The sequence below is a fragment of the Garra rufa genome, chromosome 8, assembly GCF_049309525.1.
Source record: "Garra rufa chromosome 8, GarRuf1.0, whole genome shotgun sequence".
NCBI lineage: Eukaryota > Metazoa > Chordata > Actinopteri > Cypriniformes > Cyprinidae > Garra > Garra rufa.
The window spans coordinates 17,832,557-17,851,585 of NC_133368.1; the positions used below are offsets into that span (position 1 = coordinate 17,832,557).

At 36.7% G+C, this 19,029-nt stretch overlaps 1 protein-coding gene across 1 annotated transcript in view; it reads right to left on the minus strand.

Annotated features, from left to right (window-relative positions):
• LOC141340106 (kalirin-like) overlaps positions 1-14,567 on the minus strand; it is a 204,343-nt gene extending 189,776 nt beyond the window's left edge. Inside the window, exon 1 of the mRNA XM_073845039.1 lies at positions 14,501-14,567. Within this exon, the coding sequence (XP_073701140.1) occupies positions 14,501-14,567 (67 nt within the window). The remainder of the gene's footprint in view (positions 1-14,500) is intronic.
• Positions 14,568-19,029: the final 4,462 nt, after the last annotated feature.

The following is a 19,029-nucleotide window of genomic DNA, read 5'->3' on the forward strand; positions in this document are numbered from 1 at the left end:
ATGAGGAACAGACAGGTGAGAACAATATACTAATGATGACACAGGTGAATGGAGGTAAACTAACAATGACTCAACGAGGACAGGAACAACCAAATATGGGCATGTGAGCCAGAAAACAAAACCAAAAGTCCAATGGGGTATGAAAATCGTCCCTGCGTTTCATTCGGAAGGGCTCATCCCTATGCCCTAATCCCTTCAAAGGTTTTACCCTCCGAAGTGAGAGCTTTGAAGGGTTGAAGAGTGTAGGGGACCAAACAACTGGTTTCACGAAGTGCCTTTCTGCGTCATCATCCCATGCCCATACGGAGGCGCCGTCATCATGTAAAGAATCTGCGCAAAGGATCATGGGAGCCCAAAGTGTCCATCAGTTGTATCCATCGAAATCCTTCATTCCAAAGGGCCCTTTGAAGTGGCTAGTTTTGAGCACTTCGGTTTGGATCGACATTTCAATATTTGGCGGCCATGTTTGTTTTCACTCTGAAGTGCCCTTCAGAGGGCGATATATCCCGTTTGGAACGCACTGTGTTTTGTGATTTTTTTTTTGCAATGGATTAGTGTACTATGTTTCTGTGCATGACAAATTTTTATGATGACCAATACAAAAAAAAAACGCATACGAAAATTTTAGACTCAGTATGCAAGAACCTTTACGTTGACAGCATTTTAGTCTCATGATGTTCACTTCATGCTGTTCATGAGATTCTTCAAACCACATGGGTTTAAATGCACTTCACAGGTTACATCGCTGAGAATATGTTACTGGAGTCATGGAAATAAAGTTTTATAAACTACAAACACCATAATTGTTGGAAATTTGAAAAACTCACTCCTGATAGCGTGGTTTATCTGCTTTCTGGGATTCTATAAACACAGGCTGTTTATAGATTCAGTGTGCTGCTGAAGAGTGCCAAGAAATAGTTGTCCACGTCCACATACATGCTCGCACACTGCTAAGGTCATTGTTTATCGCCTTTAGCTGAGTCGCCACTCTACTGGCCAATCGTAAAGAGAGCCGTGACCCTAGAAACACATTTAGACAATCATGCAAACTCAACACATTGAAGCCACAAGGCTGCACATTAAAACATGCTCACTCTGCTACCTTGGTTAGCTGGTCTTCCAGACTGGTCTGGCACTTGTCAGCTTGGCCAGGCTGAGAAACCAGCTAGACCATCGTAAACCAGCCACAGGTTCTGTGTGGTTTTGTTGTCCTGCACAAATCCTTTTCTTTTTATTACACATAAAGACGTACTTTGGTCCAATTTAAGTGGATAAAAAAGCACTCTAAAGTTCATCTAATTGCATTTAACATACACTACAACTAATACATTTTCATTTAATTCCAGTTAACATGCAAGTAGATGTCAGACAACATTACATTCTGTAGTATATATACAAGTATATTATTTCTATATTAAGTACTCTTTTTAAAAGTATGATAAAGTACTTATTTTTCACAGGCAACCTGCGCTCTACGCTCACAGACATCCTCCATCAAGCATCACTGTGTTTATATCTCTCTGTCCACTTGCCTCTCTCCCAGTGAAATATAACGCTCTAAAAGCATTAACCAAGCAGCTCTTCTTGCACCAAGCAGTCTGTTCGCCTTAGCTGGCTTTCCCTACACTTTCATCTGCATGTGTGACTGTGTGTGCGTGTGTGTGTGTGTGTGTGTGTGTACCTGGTATTCATCACGTTGTGGGGACCAAATGTCCCCACAAGGATAGGAATACCAGTAGATTTTGACCTTGTGGGGACATTTCTCAGGAAACAGGCTTATAAATCATGCACAATGAGTTTTTTTGAGTAAGTAAAAGTGTGCACAATCTCCTGTGAGGGCTAGGTTTAGGTGTAGGGCGATAGAAAGTACGGTTTATACAGTATGAAAACCATTACACCTATGGAATGTCCCCATAAAACATGTAAACCCAACATGTGTGTGTGTGTGTGTGTGTGTGTGTGTGTGTGTGTGTGTGTGTGTGTGTGTGTGTGTGTGTGTGAGAGTGCTGAACACAGAAGTCTCCTGTCCTGCAGTGCTGAACTCTCAGAGCAGAACACAGATTCACCTCAACAACAGAGCACTCAAACAGTACCATACCTGAAAGAACACAACTAGTTTGCATTACAGGATGAAGACATTCCCATGTGCAAAATAAGAGAAACTGCATTTTTACATTTTCTTAAAAAAATAAGAGAAATGCTTGTCTACAAAAGTCTCAGAACATTGCATATTTGTGGGTGGCTGTCAGAGCCTTGCAATGTAGGCGCTAAAGCAGTCTGAGGGGTTTTAAAGTTGGCATGAAAAGAAAACCTAGTTTCTAAAGACATGTTATTGATTGTGAACAAATAATCAAAGCATTTTTTATGACCTTGTAATTTGAATCAATCACACTTTTGGAAACTATTTTTAAGAGTGCAGGGTGTTTGCTAATCCGTTACCAATTAAACTGTACGTCTGCTTACTTAGGAATTGATTGATTTGAAGACTCATTTATGTCTATTCTAATAATGGGTCAAGCTACACGGAAAAGTTGAATTGTTTATAGTTCAAATCCAGTACAGTATATCTAAGCAAATACCACTAATGACTGACTGCAAGCGACTCTCTTGTTCTCATTGTCTCTGTCTTTGTCTCTCAAATCACCTCTCTCTCAGTTAGCAGTAGATTAAATATGCATGAGCACTCTCTGGTTTCCTGCATGAATCCTCATGGAGCCTGTGGCCATGTGAGCGTGTATGTCCTGCCTAGGTGAGGTTAGTTCATGGTACCCCCCACCCGTGGAAAACAATAAAGAAGGAATCATGTTCTTTCCACTGGAACTGTTTCAATAGGTGTTTTCATTTCCTCTTTCTTTTAAAGCTGTGGACCCTTCAGAGAATCCTGGCAGACACAGACACCCATAAGAAAGAAACATCTCAAATTAGATCTCTTCAATATCTTCAACTAGACATGGAGATTAAATGAATGGAGACTTTTTTACACAGTTCTATCTTCTGAGAAACTCCAGAGTGTCAGAAGAGATCTCAACAGTGTCTCAAACTGAGGCTAGATTTAGACGTTATCAGTGTTTGCTATTAAAAGCTCATGAACTCAACATGACTTTTCTCTTAAAATTCTTCCAAGATCAAGTGATACGAATTATCCTATGCACATTAATTATATACACTGACATATATAACAATTGTTATTATTTCTTAAAAGGCACTTATGAGAAACATTTTAGACAAAGCTAATACCTAAAAACTGAGAACTTAACTAAGCTCTGAAAGAGCAACGTCTGAGCAAAAGCATATCTGTGTCTGTTCAATTGAAAATGTTAGAATGGTTTTCATTTGTCTGATCAATGCTAGATCCTCTTACAAGAATCCTATGGTGGAGAGTAGGGAGAAAAAAAATGTGAAATGTGTATTGCGGTGCATTTCACACACAATTTGACTGCACATATGTTTGGAGTAGAACTGCGGGACTGTGCTTACATCTTAATGCTTCTTTTCAAGATCAATGGAGAGCAATTGAGAAGCAGTTTCAAAGGGCTGGGTGTCTCATTTCATTAAACAACATATATCATGAAAGTGTAGATATGCTCTTAAACTTCTCTGAAATAAAGTTGGCTGACTACAGATTAATTGAAACATCAAATCAAGCAGAAACAGCTAGAGCAGGTGTTCTGATGAAATGTAAAATATATCCAAAATCCACTCTTTTTTTCACCTGAACCCCACTTTCTGCATTTAAGTGAAGAATACTGTTCTTTATAGCAGCAGAAACATACTTCTTTTAAATAAAGATCCTGACTACAACTAAAAAGGGTTCGAGAGAACACCTTAACATCATTGGGGAAACACAAGTTACAATTTCTACAAGAAATGTTTAATTCTCAAGTTTCAATACACAGACATCAAACCACCAAAGCCACATACAGCCAAAATGTTTCTTGAAATGAAGAGGGTCCATAAGAAACCAAATCAGAGCTGAAATAAAAGTCAGAAATTGATATTTTTTCCAGTGTAGGATTGGGACTGTATATGGCTATTCACACTGCATTTAACCCCAGGTTACTGTCTGGATCCTGCTTGTAATCCTGGGCAGAGTGTTTTACATTTGTAATTCAGAAAAGCGGTTTATAACCTGGGGTTATGAAACCCATGCTCTGGAGTGCGTGCCTCACATCTCAAACTTTGTACAGTCACAGAAACAGAAACCCTGTGTGCCGTAAAACAGCCAACATTTTGTGAGTTGTAAAACAGCCAGCGTGTCAACATTTTTTCTCACTGATGCAAAAGCGCAACACACGCCAGTGATTTAAACCACTCATGTGCTGAATTTATCCAGTCATGGCTGTTGACACCATGAATATGCAAGTAACGTTAACCCAGAGTTTTGGATGACCCAACGTACGGTTAACCCGTCATTTTCCTGCAGCTCTAGTGAGTACTTCTTGAGCATCTTAGGTGATTGGTTCAAAATTAACGCAATCCCTAGTGAAAAAAAACAGCTAAAACTAGCCTAGGCTGGTTGGCTGGTTTTAGCTGGTCATAGCTGGTCAGCAAGCTGGTTTTAGAGGAGTTTTGGCCACGTTCCCAGCCTGGAAAGGCTGGTCAGCCTGGGAGACCACCAGCTAAAACCAGCTACTTCCAGCTTAAACCAGCTAAGACCAGCCAACCAGCCTAAGCTGGTTTTAGCTGTTTTTTTTTTTCAGCAGGGGACAACAGGTAAAAGCTGTTAACACTGTTTTCCATGTGTGTGTTTTACAAGGCTTTTTAAAAATGCTAGCTAGCTACTGTTTTGTATGCATTTGGCCAATCAGTGTAGACGTATGCCACAGTTCAATAGAACTCTTTTAGACCCTTAGACTCTGAACTACCGACATAGGCTTACTGGAAATAAGTGCCTCTATATACATTTCTGCACACAAAGTATGATTTACACAGAGTTCAAAATAATCCTGCATGATTTGAAAACTGATACTTCTGAACGTTGTTGTCACATACTGTATACAGCTTCATTTGCATGAGTTTTCTAACTCAGTTTCCACAGTAGCTCACGCAACATGGCGTTGCACTTGAGACGAGCTACGGTACGAATCCTTTGAAACTACGGTTCGACAAAACAGTTCAAACCAGCCTATAAGGAAGTTAAAATAGCACAATTTGTTAACACTGTTGATTAGGTTTCGGGTTGGGTTTGGTGTAGGGGATATTTCCAGCATGATGGAGCATTAGCCTTTAGTGACACTGACCAGATATTTGAATTCTGAACACACTGTAAAAAGTTTTCGCCAGATTCAACTTAAAAACCTAAGTTCAGCAGCTGCCTTAAAATTTTAAGTTAAATCAACTTAAGTCATTTTAACTCACAAGTTAAATCAACTAGGGATGTCCCGATCCGATCACATGATCGGAAATGGGGCCCGATCACGTGGTTTCGATCGGAATCGGACGTTACCTCCCGATTAGGATTCGGATGTATATGTTTACATATTCCAGGGCTCGCAAAATCGCTAGCCTGACGTCCAGGGGCTATTGCATTTTCCAGTCCATAGTTATGCGGTGGCACAGAGTTAGACCTCTTGACTCCACACAGAAACACAGCAAACACTGTGGCACTTTTATTTATTTATTTTTTTTTATTTACATGCCTGTATTTTAAGTTGAGGTGCTATTTGTTTTTATATTAGACTTTTTTTATATTTACTGTTGCACTAATGTCCAGAAGTGAAGAATTTATGTAATTCATTACTTGATTGTTCAAGCTACCTCACAGAAGTGCTCTGTTTGTTAACAGAGTTGTTGAATGTTAAAATAAGGTGAATTGAATAAAAAAAAAAGAATAAAGAAGAGCGAAGAAACAGATCCAGGATGTTCCTTATTTTTTTATGTATTATAGAAGTATCGGATCGGGACTCGGTATCGGCAGATACTCGAAATCAAATGACTCGGACTCGGACTCGAGGGCAAAAAAACTTGATCGGGACATCCCTGAAATCAACTAATTTTTAGTATAATAATTTAAAATGACTTTAGTTTTAAGCTGATTTAACTTAAAATTTCAAGGCAGCTGCTGAACTTAGGTTTTTAAGTTGAATCTGGTGAAAACTTTTTACAGTGCAGTCGCAATACGCACCTCAAGCAACGAAATAAAAATGCAGCAATACATGCCTGCACCAATGTAATATTTGCAACTATAGAGGCACGTATTTCCAATGAGCCTGGGTTGACAGTTCCTAGAACTAAAACCATTACTAGTTCCTGCAGTTCCAGCCCCTATTGAGCCTTTTAAAAGCCTGCAGGTGAGACATCTAGTTGACATTTGCATGTGTAATCTGCTATCGCGCATTAAGAATAAGCAAAATTAGCTGTTGGAATGGCGAGTGGAGCAGCATCTTTATCAGTGGAGCACAGATGCAGACTCTCAGGTCTCCAGGGAATAGTTCCCTCAATCCATCTAAAAGCCTATTCAAAGCCGAGGATCAGCTAATGAGATCTGACTCCATTAGCCTGCAGTGCTAAGTGTCCGTCTACGCTTACGTAGCGCAGAAACAGACTGCGGAAATGGGGATCCCTCTCACTAAAGCCCATCTCCCTCAACGTCATATCATGACTCTATAATCCACTCAAATCTCCTCTCACTCGCACTATAAACGCACTGCCTCGAACCTGCCAATTAGCCATCTGCCACACTACAACTGTCTGTGTGTGTGTGTGTGTGTGTGTGTGTGTGTGTGTGTGTGTGTGTGTGTGTGTCTGTGTGTGTGTGTGTGTGTGTGTGTGTGTGTGTGTGTGTGTGTGTGTGTGTGTGTGTGTGTGTGTGTGTGTGTGTGTGTTTTGGGGTTAGGGGTTACTTACTCTAGCTCTAGTTAAGGGGAAGCTAAAAAGATAAATTTGTCTCCAGGAGAAAATTTTAATTTTCCAGACACATCCTCATTTGGAAAACATGCGTATGTGTGTCTAATTATTTGGCATTGTGTGTGTGATTCCCTAGCTATAGTTTGTGGACAAATGTGTCCCCAGAAGTGAGTTTAGGGACATCATGATTTAGAAAAAAATGTGGGTGGGGTTTGTGTCTGGTTAGTTTGAGGTCATTATAATGATCTTTATATAAAAACAATTGAAGTCTACTGTGTGCTAGCTAGACAAAAGTATGTGTGTGAGAGGAGGAGAAAGATGGAGAGGTAAAGACATTAAAGGGATGGAAAATGCAAACTGGAAAACAGAAAACCACAAGAAATGAAAGGCAAAAGAGGTGATGTGGCAGACAGACACATGCTGGCCGTCAGTGAAGTGTATTGTGTGTGTGTGTGCTGATGCTGGAGCATCACGCTCTATTGTTCTTCCTCACACTGGAGCCCACGAGCGGGGCACAGACAGCATGGTGTGGGGGAAAGGGGGTGTTCACACACAAACACACACACACACACACACACACACACACACACACACACACACACACACACACACACTTTGGCAGAAAGCCAAGGCTTTTTCCAGCACCGGCTGTGCGTGTCTCTTGCTGTGTGTCAGTCTAATCAGGCTGAATCAGACTGTGGCATTGTAGGATTTTATCTGCAGTTTCCAGCCTCGTCTCATGCACACATGAACACATATAGAATCATTCAAGCAAAGCATGTATATTACAATCATGTTCAAATTCTATTTTCTCTCAATCTCTCTCTTTTTGTATATACTAGCAGAAAATGTAATAATATGTGACCCTGGACCACAAAACCAGTCATAAGGGGCATTTTTTTGAAATTGAGATTTTTAAATGATCTCAAAGCAGAATACATAAGCTTTCCATTCGATCTGAGGGTGCAAAAAATAAAAAATATTGAGAAAAATGCCTTTAATGAAACTCTAAGCAAGGCATATTACTAATTCAAATTTAAGTTTTAACATATTTATGGTAGGAAACTTACAAAATATCTTAATCGAACATGATCTTTACGCAATATCCTAATGATTTTTGGCATAAAAGAAACATTTATAATTTTAACCCACACAATGTATTTTTGGCTATTGCTACAAAATATACCCATGCTACTTTGTGGTCCAGGGTCACTTAAAGAGAGCATATTTTCATCACAATGTTTCCTAAAATACTTAAAAGTTCACATTGTAAATATGTTAAATTAAAAGTTACTTTTGTAATAGTAAAAAAAAGCATAAAAATGCAAAGACTTAAAAAACAAATCAAATAAATGCTGTTCTTTTGAATTTTCTGTGCAATAAAACAATCCTGATAAACTAAGCACAAAATTGTTTTCAACACTGATAATAATGAAAACTGTTTCTTGAGCACCAATTCAGCATATTACTCAATGACTTTTTTTATGTGTTTTTGAACAAATTAAAAAAAATGGTGAGCATAAAAGACTTCTAAAAAAAAAAATAAAGAAAGAAATATAAATAAAAAACTCTTAACCCAAACTTTACCATTACAATTTATATCACTTTACAAACAAATTATGTTGCAATCTTCCCTTGAATATTTACAGCAAACAGCACAGGTCATTATGTCAATAGCAGCATTATAACAGTGACTGGCCAACTGGCAAGTACGCTTTATTTACTCGCCAAAGCCAATTTCCACTTCTCTCTTCTGACTACACTGAGTGGAAACAGATCCAGATCTGCCAAAAAACGCAAACCAGGACTGCAGCATCAGTACAGCATCATGTAGTAGATAAAGGCTGATTCATGAATGCTTTAAAACCAAATCATATGGTTAGAGACTTCAAAAACACATAATACCAGGTTGCTCAGGAGATACCATCCCTGCAATTCATTAACTGTTTATAGCTGGTTATTGCCCTGAATAAAAGTAAATGAGAAAAAGATATTAGAGTATTATTCTCATATAGTCTGCATATGCTTGCAGTGTATCGTACACTGCATCAATAAATCAGCGTAAAATGGAGAATTGACATTGTGTGTGTCTGTGAGAGTGACAGGGAGCGGTCATGTGTGTCAAAGAGATCCAGTCTGTCCAGCCGTATCACTCGCAGAGGAAATCAGTCCTCAGGGCAACACCATCAACCAGCTGCCCACAACAGACTGTTTTGCACATTCAAATACACACACACACACACATATTCTCACACGGCCTGTGTCTTTAATTCTCATTAGCTTTCCCTCTAAACACAGCTCTTGGACTGTTCACACTACACATAAATCCAATTTGTTTTTCAAATCTAAATTTCCAAAATGGTTAGGTCAGAACAATTATTGTGTGTGAGAGAAAAATGTGACAGACGTTCAGGATGTTTTGTTGTGGTTTTCCAATAATCATTTTATTTCAGTGAAAAGTGCAACAACTGTTGTTTGGCCATTGCTGCCACTTGTTTATCATATTTGCAAAAGGTTTGCCAGACATTTTTGCCATATTAGGGGCAAAATGTCTAATGTTTCCAAAGATTATCAAACGTCTCGCCACAAATCAAGTTTTGCCATGGGTCACTGTCTGCGCTGATGAAAGCAGACCATTTGTTCAGACGGTTTAGTCAATATTTGGTATAAATAAATCAGTTGTCTTAGTAATGACGTAAGCATCAGTACAATGTCAAGACATCTAAGAGAGCATGACATCTTGTTGTGGTACTAAGCATTTGACAACATAAGCATCTGTATTTAAACATACATTTATGCGAATAATCACAATTCATTACATAGTAAAAGCTACATGTGAGTGTAAATGAGTGAGCTGAGACTGCTTTAGACACTACTGCACGTTGTGTATGATCTTACAGTCTGGACCGACTGTTTATTTCCGAAAATCCGGAAATCCAGTTATAATCGGATTTCAAACCACATACAAATGAGGTTTGGATCAATTTAGTAAAAACCATATTTTTTCGGTTTTAGTTCAGACAACAAACGACTAAATGGATTTAAGTTGGATATGCCAAGAAATCAGATTTTTGCCGTCTGATGAACAAAGCCTTAAATAAACCCTGTCAAAACCAATGCAACAGACTGGATTAGCAAATAATCTTCCTTGTGGCCTTTAAACCTATCCTACCTCCACCCAATGTATTGATCAGGTGATTGATTATGCAATAAATTTATAACAGGCTTAGAGGGGACAATAGAAGCCAGATGCTTCACAAAAACACAATGGTTCGTTTCATCAGTGCATGATTTGCTTTATCTGATATTGTGAGGCAGTTACAAACAGTCATATATTGTTTAATAGGCAGTGCTAAAGAGGACTTCAGAAAGAAGTAACAGCTTATATTCATATTTAACAGGTCCAAATATGAAAACCAACACTATTTTCTCAACAACTAACCTTTTTATATTAAGAATCGCGGCCAAATCAATGTACTAAGAGCTGCCGTGACTCATATGGACGTGTTCATGGGGTCAGGGAACAGTTATCTCATAAAAAACGAGCCACATTTGTGAGAAAGAAGTGTTAATTGTATTTACTGCACACTTGTAGTGTACTTCAAATCTTAAAAGTGTTTTGTTTAAAAAATACTGTACTTGCAAATAATATAATAGTAATCATTTAATGTATGTTAAATTGCTTTAGAGTAGATTTTAAATAATTGTTTTAATAACATTTTGAATGATATTCAAATATGTGATATTCAAATATGTGACAAATATGTATTTGTAGCAATAGTCAAAAATATATTGTATTGGTCAAAATTATCGATTTCTCTTTTATGTCAAAAATCATTAGGATATTAAGTAAAGATCATGTTCCATAAAGATATTTTGTAAATTTGCTACCGTAAATATATCAAAACTTAATTTTTGATTAGTAATATGCATTGCTAAGAATTTCATTTGCACCATTTTAAAGGTGATTTTCTCAATATTTAGATTTTTTTGCACCCTCAGATTTTTAAATAGTTGTATCTCGGCCAAATATTGTCCTAACAAACCATACATCAATGGAAAGCTTATTTATTTAGACATGACATACAAGTTTCAAATAACTTTAAATACTTAACTAAATATTTTAGTTTACCTTTAATGTTTGTCACTATGTTCAATAGTACACTTTTTAACAAAGACAATAGAAAACAATTAATGAAATTACATATAAAGTTGTACTTAAGTGGGCCAAATGCACTCAAAATATAAACTGTACATTTTGGTCTACACTCTTAAAAATAAATGTGCTTCATGATGCCATAGAAGAACCTTTTTTGTTTAAATGTTCCATAAAGAACCTTTAACATCTAAAGAACCTTTCTGTTTCACAAAAGGTCCTTTGTGGCGAAAAAAGGTTCTTTAGTTTATAAAAAGGTAAGAAAGAGATGGTTCTTTAAAGAACCTTTAACTGAATGGTTCGTTGTGGAACCAAAAGTGGTTCTTCTATGGCATCGCTGTGAAGAATCTTTTAAAGCACCTTTATTTTTAAGAGTGTAATATATGCTAAACTATTCTTTTAAATTTATTTCCAAAATAAACACTCGGTTTAAAAGTGTGCTTCACATAGCCCTGTGTTGGTATAGAAGTAAATCTAACCATAAATACTGAATACACAAGCAGCCAGTGAGCCATATGTGGCTGTAGGTATAAAACCCTCTTCAGATCGCTGAGTGTGGAGCTTGTGAATGGATTACTGTTCACTCAGCCACGTAACGTCCTTTCTCTAAGAGGGCAAACACCCACTACAACTGGATGTGGCAGAAGAGAGAGGATTTATGGTCCCATTCACTCTGTCCCTCTCTACCTCCATTATATCCTCCTGACTTTTTGTTGGCCCCAGGGGCATGGGCTGCCAGGATGTATCTGTGTATCCATTGATGATGGCGGACGGCTGTGTTCTGCAGGCAGATGTCCTCCCTTCCACTGGGTAAAACCACAGTAAAAAAAAAACCTCTGCTCTTTGATACCTCACCCAGACCTCCAAACATCTGCAAATCATTGGCACTGGATATCTCAAAACCAATGCTCTGCACAACTCAACAATGTCTTTATGATCAGGCCTAAAAATAGCCTGCTTTGTTCTTTACTTGCTCTGAAGTTCTAGGTGAGAAAAAGCCTCAATATTGCTTATATACTGGCATGTGCTACAGACATGAGTGATATTGTTGAGGAGTTTGCTATTGCTTTGAAAAAGAACCTTTAACATCTGAAGAACCTTTCTGTTTCACAAAAGGATCTTTGTGGTGAAAGAAGGTGCCATAGAAGAACATTTTTTGTCTAAATGGTTCCATAAAAAACCTTTAACATCTGAAGACCCTTTCTGTTTCACAAAAGGTTCTTTATGTTGAAAGAAGGTTCTTCAGATTATAAAAAGGTAGAAAGAGGTGGTTCTTTAAAGAACCTTTGACTGAATGGTTCTTTGTGGAACCAAAAATGGTTCTTCTATGGTGTCGCTTTGAAGAACCTTTTAAAGCACCTTTATTTTTAAGAGTGCAGTCATGGTTATGTTTTGGGGTGGACCTTCATGCTTGGTGTTTTTCCAAAAATCGTTTTCATAAGGTTCACATTGCACAAATTTATACAAAGTCACCACCTTGTGAAATTGCTATGTTTTCCCATGAAATCGGGTTTGAATATCATAGAGACTTTGTTGTGGCCATCTAGAACACACTATCAACCACAAAGCAATGCCCTGGCAGCCACTAACAGCACTTTATTAGTTCTGCAAAAGCGTGAAAGAAAACCTTCAGAAAATCTGGTTCAATCTGTCAACATTTCCACACTTCCGTAAGTTCCAACTGATTTTTTTTTTCTGTACTTTGCCAGTTTACTCTGAAAATCTTTGTTACTTATCAGCCTGTGCTTGCAGATATGACCTTCAGCTCAAAAACTAGAAAAAACTTAGATACTTCAGACACTTCCTCTAAAGAACCTCACCTTGAACCTCACTCACATTCAAAAGACAGAAATAAAGGCAGCACTGTTGTGTAGTTGAGGTAACAAGAGGAAAAATGTTTGTGTTTTTGTGTTATGCAGTTTTTCTACATGTGTTTGCTGTTTGTGTGTGTGTATGAGAGAGTGAATGTAGTGTACCAGCATCCTGACCTATAGCCCGTTGTGGAAAGCTGCGGGGTTTAAGCATCATTTCTCAGCAGGGGTCTTCCAGCCTGGACCACTTACTTAAACATTAGCATTTCTACCAGCCATTTCCTCTCTATAAACTCCAGAAGCACTGCACATGATATGAGGTCTTGCCTCTGTTCTGACCCCATGTCACTTTTGGTCTTCAAGGGTTGTTGTGACATCATTGTTAATATATGACAACTGCACTCAACTCAACAGACACATTATAAATATTTATGTCCACTCTGCAAAAACAATAAGAACAACATAAATGGTTGAAATACATATGTTACAAGGAATTTGCTAGTTATAAATGCAAATGTGGCAACAATCATAGAATGGCCACACTCTTAAAAATAAAGGTTCTTTATTCGTACCAAAGGTTCCACAAAAGGATCTTTACAGTGGAAAAGGTTCTTTAGATTATCAAAATGTTCCTAACGCTAAGAAAATGGTTCTTTTAAGAACTGTATACTGAAAGGTACTTTGAGGAACCAAAACTGGTTCTTCTATGGCATCACTGTGAAAACCCCCTTTTGCAACCTTTATTTTTAGAGTGCAGACTTAAAATCTGTAAACTTCTTATTCCACCGATTAATCTTTTTGACAACAGCTTATAGAATAGGCAGATTCTACGCAATTTAGCTATAAAAGCCTCCCTAAAACTTGGGTTAAACACACATGCCTCCAAAAACCTCTTGGCACGTCCAACACTCACAAGCAAAGGGCTTTTACGTAAATGACACATTAAACAGAGGAGTGTTTGTAATAAGCTTCTTTCCAAACACCATCACAGCATGAAGCCCAGTTAAGTACATGAAAGTGACAGTGATTTGACACTTAGACACTTACACTTCAGACTTAATATATGACAACGAACCAGCCATTTTGTGTACTGCAGAATACAAGCTGATAACCACAATCGTGAGAAATAATGCATGAGAAGTTATCAAGTAGTTACACTGTGCTGTTCAAGAGGAATGGGCTGGGCTGGGTTTTCAGAACAGGACTAAAGCTCATTGTAGCTGTCAACCCAAACAGGATAACAGCATCCCCATCACACAAACCTGCTTCAAGCATCTTTAAACCACATAATGCCACGATTTATCCAATTAGTTTCACTTTGGCTTTCATCTTTTCTCAAACCTTCTTTTGAGTTTATGAAAAAGTCAATCGCTTTCTCAATTTAGTATCAATTTGGGGTGCTTTACAAACAAAAAGCACGTTTCCAAAGCAGCGCCAAATAAACAAAATGAAACAATAAAACTAAATAAATTATAAAAACAAGTATGAATGAAAAGGAAAAAAAATAGAATGAAAAAAGATTAAATAGCTGCGAAAATAAATCAACTGAGCAATTGGTAAATTAAAAAGGAATTCATTACGAAGGTACTTAAACCTAACAAAGAAATGACTACGTGCGCCAATAATTGTAATACGAGCCAACGTTTCTACAGAGATCACGGTCTCTCCATCTCTCCTCTCATCGTACCTGTTTTGAAGAAGGCATCCGTGTCTGAATCATTGGGTCCGTCCTCCGCCGCTTCAGCAGAATTCATCTTTCCTCTTAGATCTCACAGTTCAAGAAAACGGGAAATATCCAGATTCAGCGTTCCATCATCTCTATATTTCTGTGTTTTGACGGCACAGCCCTCGATCAGAGCGACAAAGCGCAGCTCTGCATTGCCTTCTATTGTCTCCAGATGCGCCTCTCCTCCTCAGATCGCTCTTTTCGCTTTTTGTGAGTCGACTCTTTTGAACCGGTTCACTAATTGGACTGATCGATTCTTTCGCGAATTGGTCTGATCCGGTCAGAGAGGTTCTCGAGAGCACAGCACTAAATTGTTGTTTCAGTCTTGTCCGGCTCGAAATGAGTCAAGAGCCGGTGAACATGATCCTCATTGCTCAGGTCTTCGGATGATTTAATGAATGGGCGGCAAAGTTAAGTAATAGCCAATTTTGTGCAGGAAACATGTTTGCAACTTATGCGTAGTGTGACAGCACACAAATGAGAAAATATTGATAAATAGCTATTGGAAACATGATTGGAGACATGTTTGCATCTCAGCATTTGTCTCAGTGTTATTAAACAAGACTTAATGTTGCAAGAACATTAATCTCAAGTAGTGTGGGGCAGGAAAGTGATCCGTAGAACACATGAATGAATCAAATGAATGTTTTACATAAATGTAGGCTGACTTAACAACAACAGTATAAAGACATACGTTGCATATATTGGCATGTACTGTTAATGATTTTCAAATGTTCACTTGAAGTAAGAGTGTGACGTAAAAGTGACAATGAATCTTTTTTGAACCTCTTCATCTAAATGAACTGTTCAAAAGAACCGATTCTCGGACTGAGTCGGACCAGCTCGACACAAAGCGGCGCGCAGCCTGTGTGTGTCAGATGGGATAGAGCGCGATCCTGACAGTAAAGGCTGATGATGTCATGAATTTTGCTTAATGTCAGCGGGCTTGTTGGTCACTCTTTTCCTCTCATGTAAATATTTTCTTTAAGAAGTTAATGAGTTATTTTAGAAACATAAGCATACTCATTTTGATGGCCTCCCGGAGCGCGCCAGAGACTGTGTTTGCGCCTGTAGATTGTAGGCTATTTTTTCCAACAATAGAGAGCAGAAGGGAAATGTATGTATGTGTGTGTGTGTGTGTGTGTGTGTGTGTGTGTGTGTGTGTGTGTGTGTGTGTGTGTGTGTGTGTGTGTGTGTGTGTGTGTGTGTGTGTGTTTGTGCCCTCCCTCTGTGAGATATCACGCCCCCTTCACTCATGCACTCTTTGGGCTATTGATGAATCCTAATGCTGAGAACATATATTTTCATAATAAATAGAAAGCACGTGTGTAGCCTATGTGTGTCCACGGTGTTGTTACTCTACAAAAATATAATAAGGATATAGAAATGAACCAACAAACAATGAATTAAAAATATTACATTATCAGTCTTATGGCTTCTTATAGTAACTTACAATGTAGCCTAATTTAAAACCAGATTTTGTTTCATACTCTGATCTATCTTTCTTGCTATTACATTAACTTTGATAGTTCGAAAGAACTGGAGCAATTTTGGTTGTAGAATTTATATTTAAAATGCATTTAAAATAACATTTTGACCATTTTAGTGATGAAAGTAGCTTGCTTCAGAGAAGCTTTCAAACCAACTGATAAATAGATGGTGGCTTCTCCTTAGAAAAGAAAAATTGAGGATTTACTGCCCCCTGGTGAATGACACTAAATATCACAGTTGAAATAAATTATTTCCCGTGGTTCAGAGACACTGTGTACCTTATTTATTGTAATGTCTTAAAGGACATTTCAGCTAATGAAGTCTGTATATATAGGCCACATAGTCCAATCGTTGGTAACACTTTAGAATAATGGGCCGTTGTTAACAAGTAACTATGCAGGAAGTAATAGTTAGTTCTACATTAACACTTAACTTAATACTATTAACTAATAGAAAAGCAAGATTAACTAAGCAGTAGGTAATTGCTAATTTTGGACAAAGGTAGTCCCTTATTAGGTATTTGATAATTACTAAAGAAAAAATTGTCATTGAGAACTACTTGTGAACTGTGACCAATTCATAAAGAATAACTAATTAATTATCACAACAGTAACATTTATAAAATCAACAATTATGTTCTTTGTGCAAACTAATTTATGAAAACCACCACCATCACCGGTTGAAGAACTGGTTGAAATTGTGACTCTGACCAAAATATGAATGGATGTGTTCTCTGTTCATTTCAAACAAACATATAATTTATTTAATTAGGATGTAATGCCATCAATGATTGGATTCTCATGATTGGATTATTTCACTATTGTGAGCTGCATTTAGTTCAATGTTGTTGTTTTTTTGTTGTTTTTTTAAGTATTCTGGGGCAGGCTTCTCTTTAGTGTGATAGTAAATGTTATTTTGCTTCCATAATGAAGACATTAACTGCATTTATTTTGTTAAGCACAAACACAACATTTTCCACATTACGATGTCTGTTAGAATATCAGTATGGTGCTTCAAAGAAATGCATGGCTGTACAGTATGTCATATAAAATATGATAAAAACTGTTTATTGTAAATTACTTGAAAAACATGTTAACCCCTCAATAATAACTCAAGTGTTACCTTGTAAGTCCGCATGAACTACTACTGTGATCTGGCCCATTATTTTAAAGTGAAAAACATGTTAACCCCTCAATAATAACTCAAGTGTTACCTTGTAAGTCCGCACGAACTACTAGTGTGATCTGGCCCATTATTTTAAAGTGAAAAACATCTTAACCCCTCACCAACATGTCTATATGCAACGTGATTTCATGATAATTCGTATGTATTTACATAAAATGTGGTTCTCCAAAACGTACATTTACTTACGTTTTTCCAGACACTAAAACATACAATACTTACGCATTTACAGCATCTAAACGTACAAATACTTAGTATTTTTAGCATTTTAAGGTCTACAAAATGTTAAACAAGACTACACTTTAAACCATTAAAATAAATGACATTTCTGCAATCGTTTAACCATTCATGTAATATTAGCTTCGTTTGCCGTGGTGGGACACAAAAGGAGTTTTCTCCGACATGCTGTGACTAACAATACAACCATAAAATGCACTGATTTTATAAATCTTACTGTTGAGATAGTTAATTAGTTATTCTTTATGAATTGGTCACAGTTCACAAGTAGTTCTCAATGACAATTTTTTCTTTAGTAATTATCAAATACATAATAAGGGACTACCTTTGTCCAAAATGATCACTTACCTACTGCTTAGTTAATCTTGCTTCTATATTAGTTAATAGTATTAAATTAAGTGTTAATGTAGAACTACCTATTACTTCCTGCATAGTTACTTGTTAACAACGGCCCATTATTCTAAAGTGTTACCCAATCGTTAATTAGAACTATATAAAACTAGGTAAAAACAATATATTATTCCAATATGAACTCTAATAAAAGAAAGAAATAGCCCCTTGTTGGCTTAATTTAATTCTCATTTCTATCTTCATTCAGAATTTATTGTGATATAAACATTTTCGAATTTAAAGCTAAGTAAGTAAATCTTGTAAAAATAAAATTAAAAATTCACATTTCATCATGCGTATTTATATTTTCACACAGACACATGACTTTCTCGAGCAAATCATGCTTGATTCATTTATTTATTTTTACAAAACAGTAAGATTAGTTTTCTTTTCTGCTCAACAAGCCTGCATTTATTTGATCCGAAAATACAGCAAAAGCAGTAATATTGCGAAATATTTTTACTATTTAAAATAACTGCTTTGTATTTGAATATAGTTTAAAGTGAAATTTATTTCTGTAATCAAAGCCAAATTTTCAGCATCATTACTCCAGTCTTCAGTATCCCATGATCCTTCAGAATCATTCTATGCTGATGAGATGTTTAAGAAACATTTATTATTATTATTATTATTATTATTATCAATATTTAAAACAGTTGACTAATTTTTTTTTCTTCAGAATTCTTTGATGAACAGATAGATCAAAAGATCAGCGTTTGTCTGTAATAAAAAGCTTTTATAGAAATGAATACTTTCATAAACTGATCAAAAGTGATTCATAATGTTACAAAAGTTTTCTATTTCAGATCAGTGTTGTTTTTCTTATAGAAATAGAACTTTCTATTCATCAAAGAAATCTTTCAACTTTTTTGAGCAGCAAATCAGAATATTAGAATGATTTCTGAAAGATCATGTGACTGGAGTAATGATGCTAAAAATATCTTTGAAATCAAATGAATTAATTACAGTAAATAAATTAAATAAATGACAACAGTTACTTTAAATAGTAAAAATATTTCAAAATATAATTTGCTGTACTTTGGATCAAATAAATGCAGGCTTGGTGAGCAGAAGAGAAAAAAACAATAAAAATATTACTGTTCAAAAACTTTTGGTTGTAGTGTACATACATGCATACATACATACAGATTTATAATCATGTCTTAAACACCTTAAGTAATCAAATACAG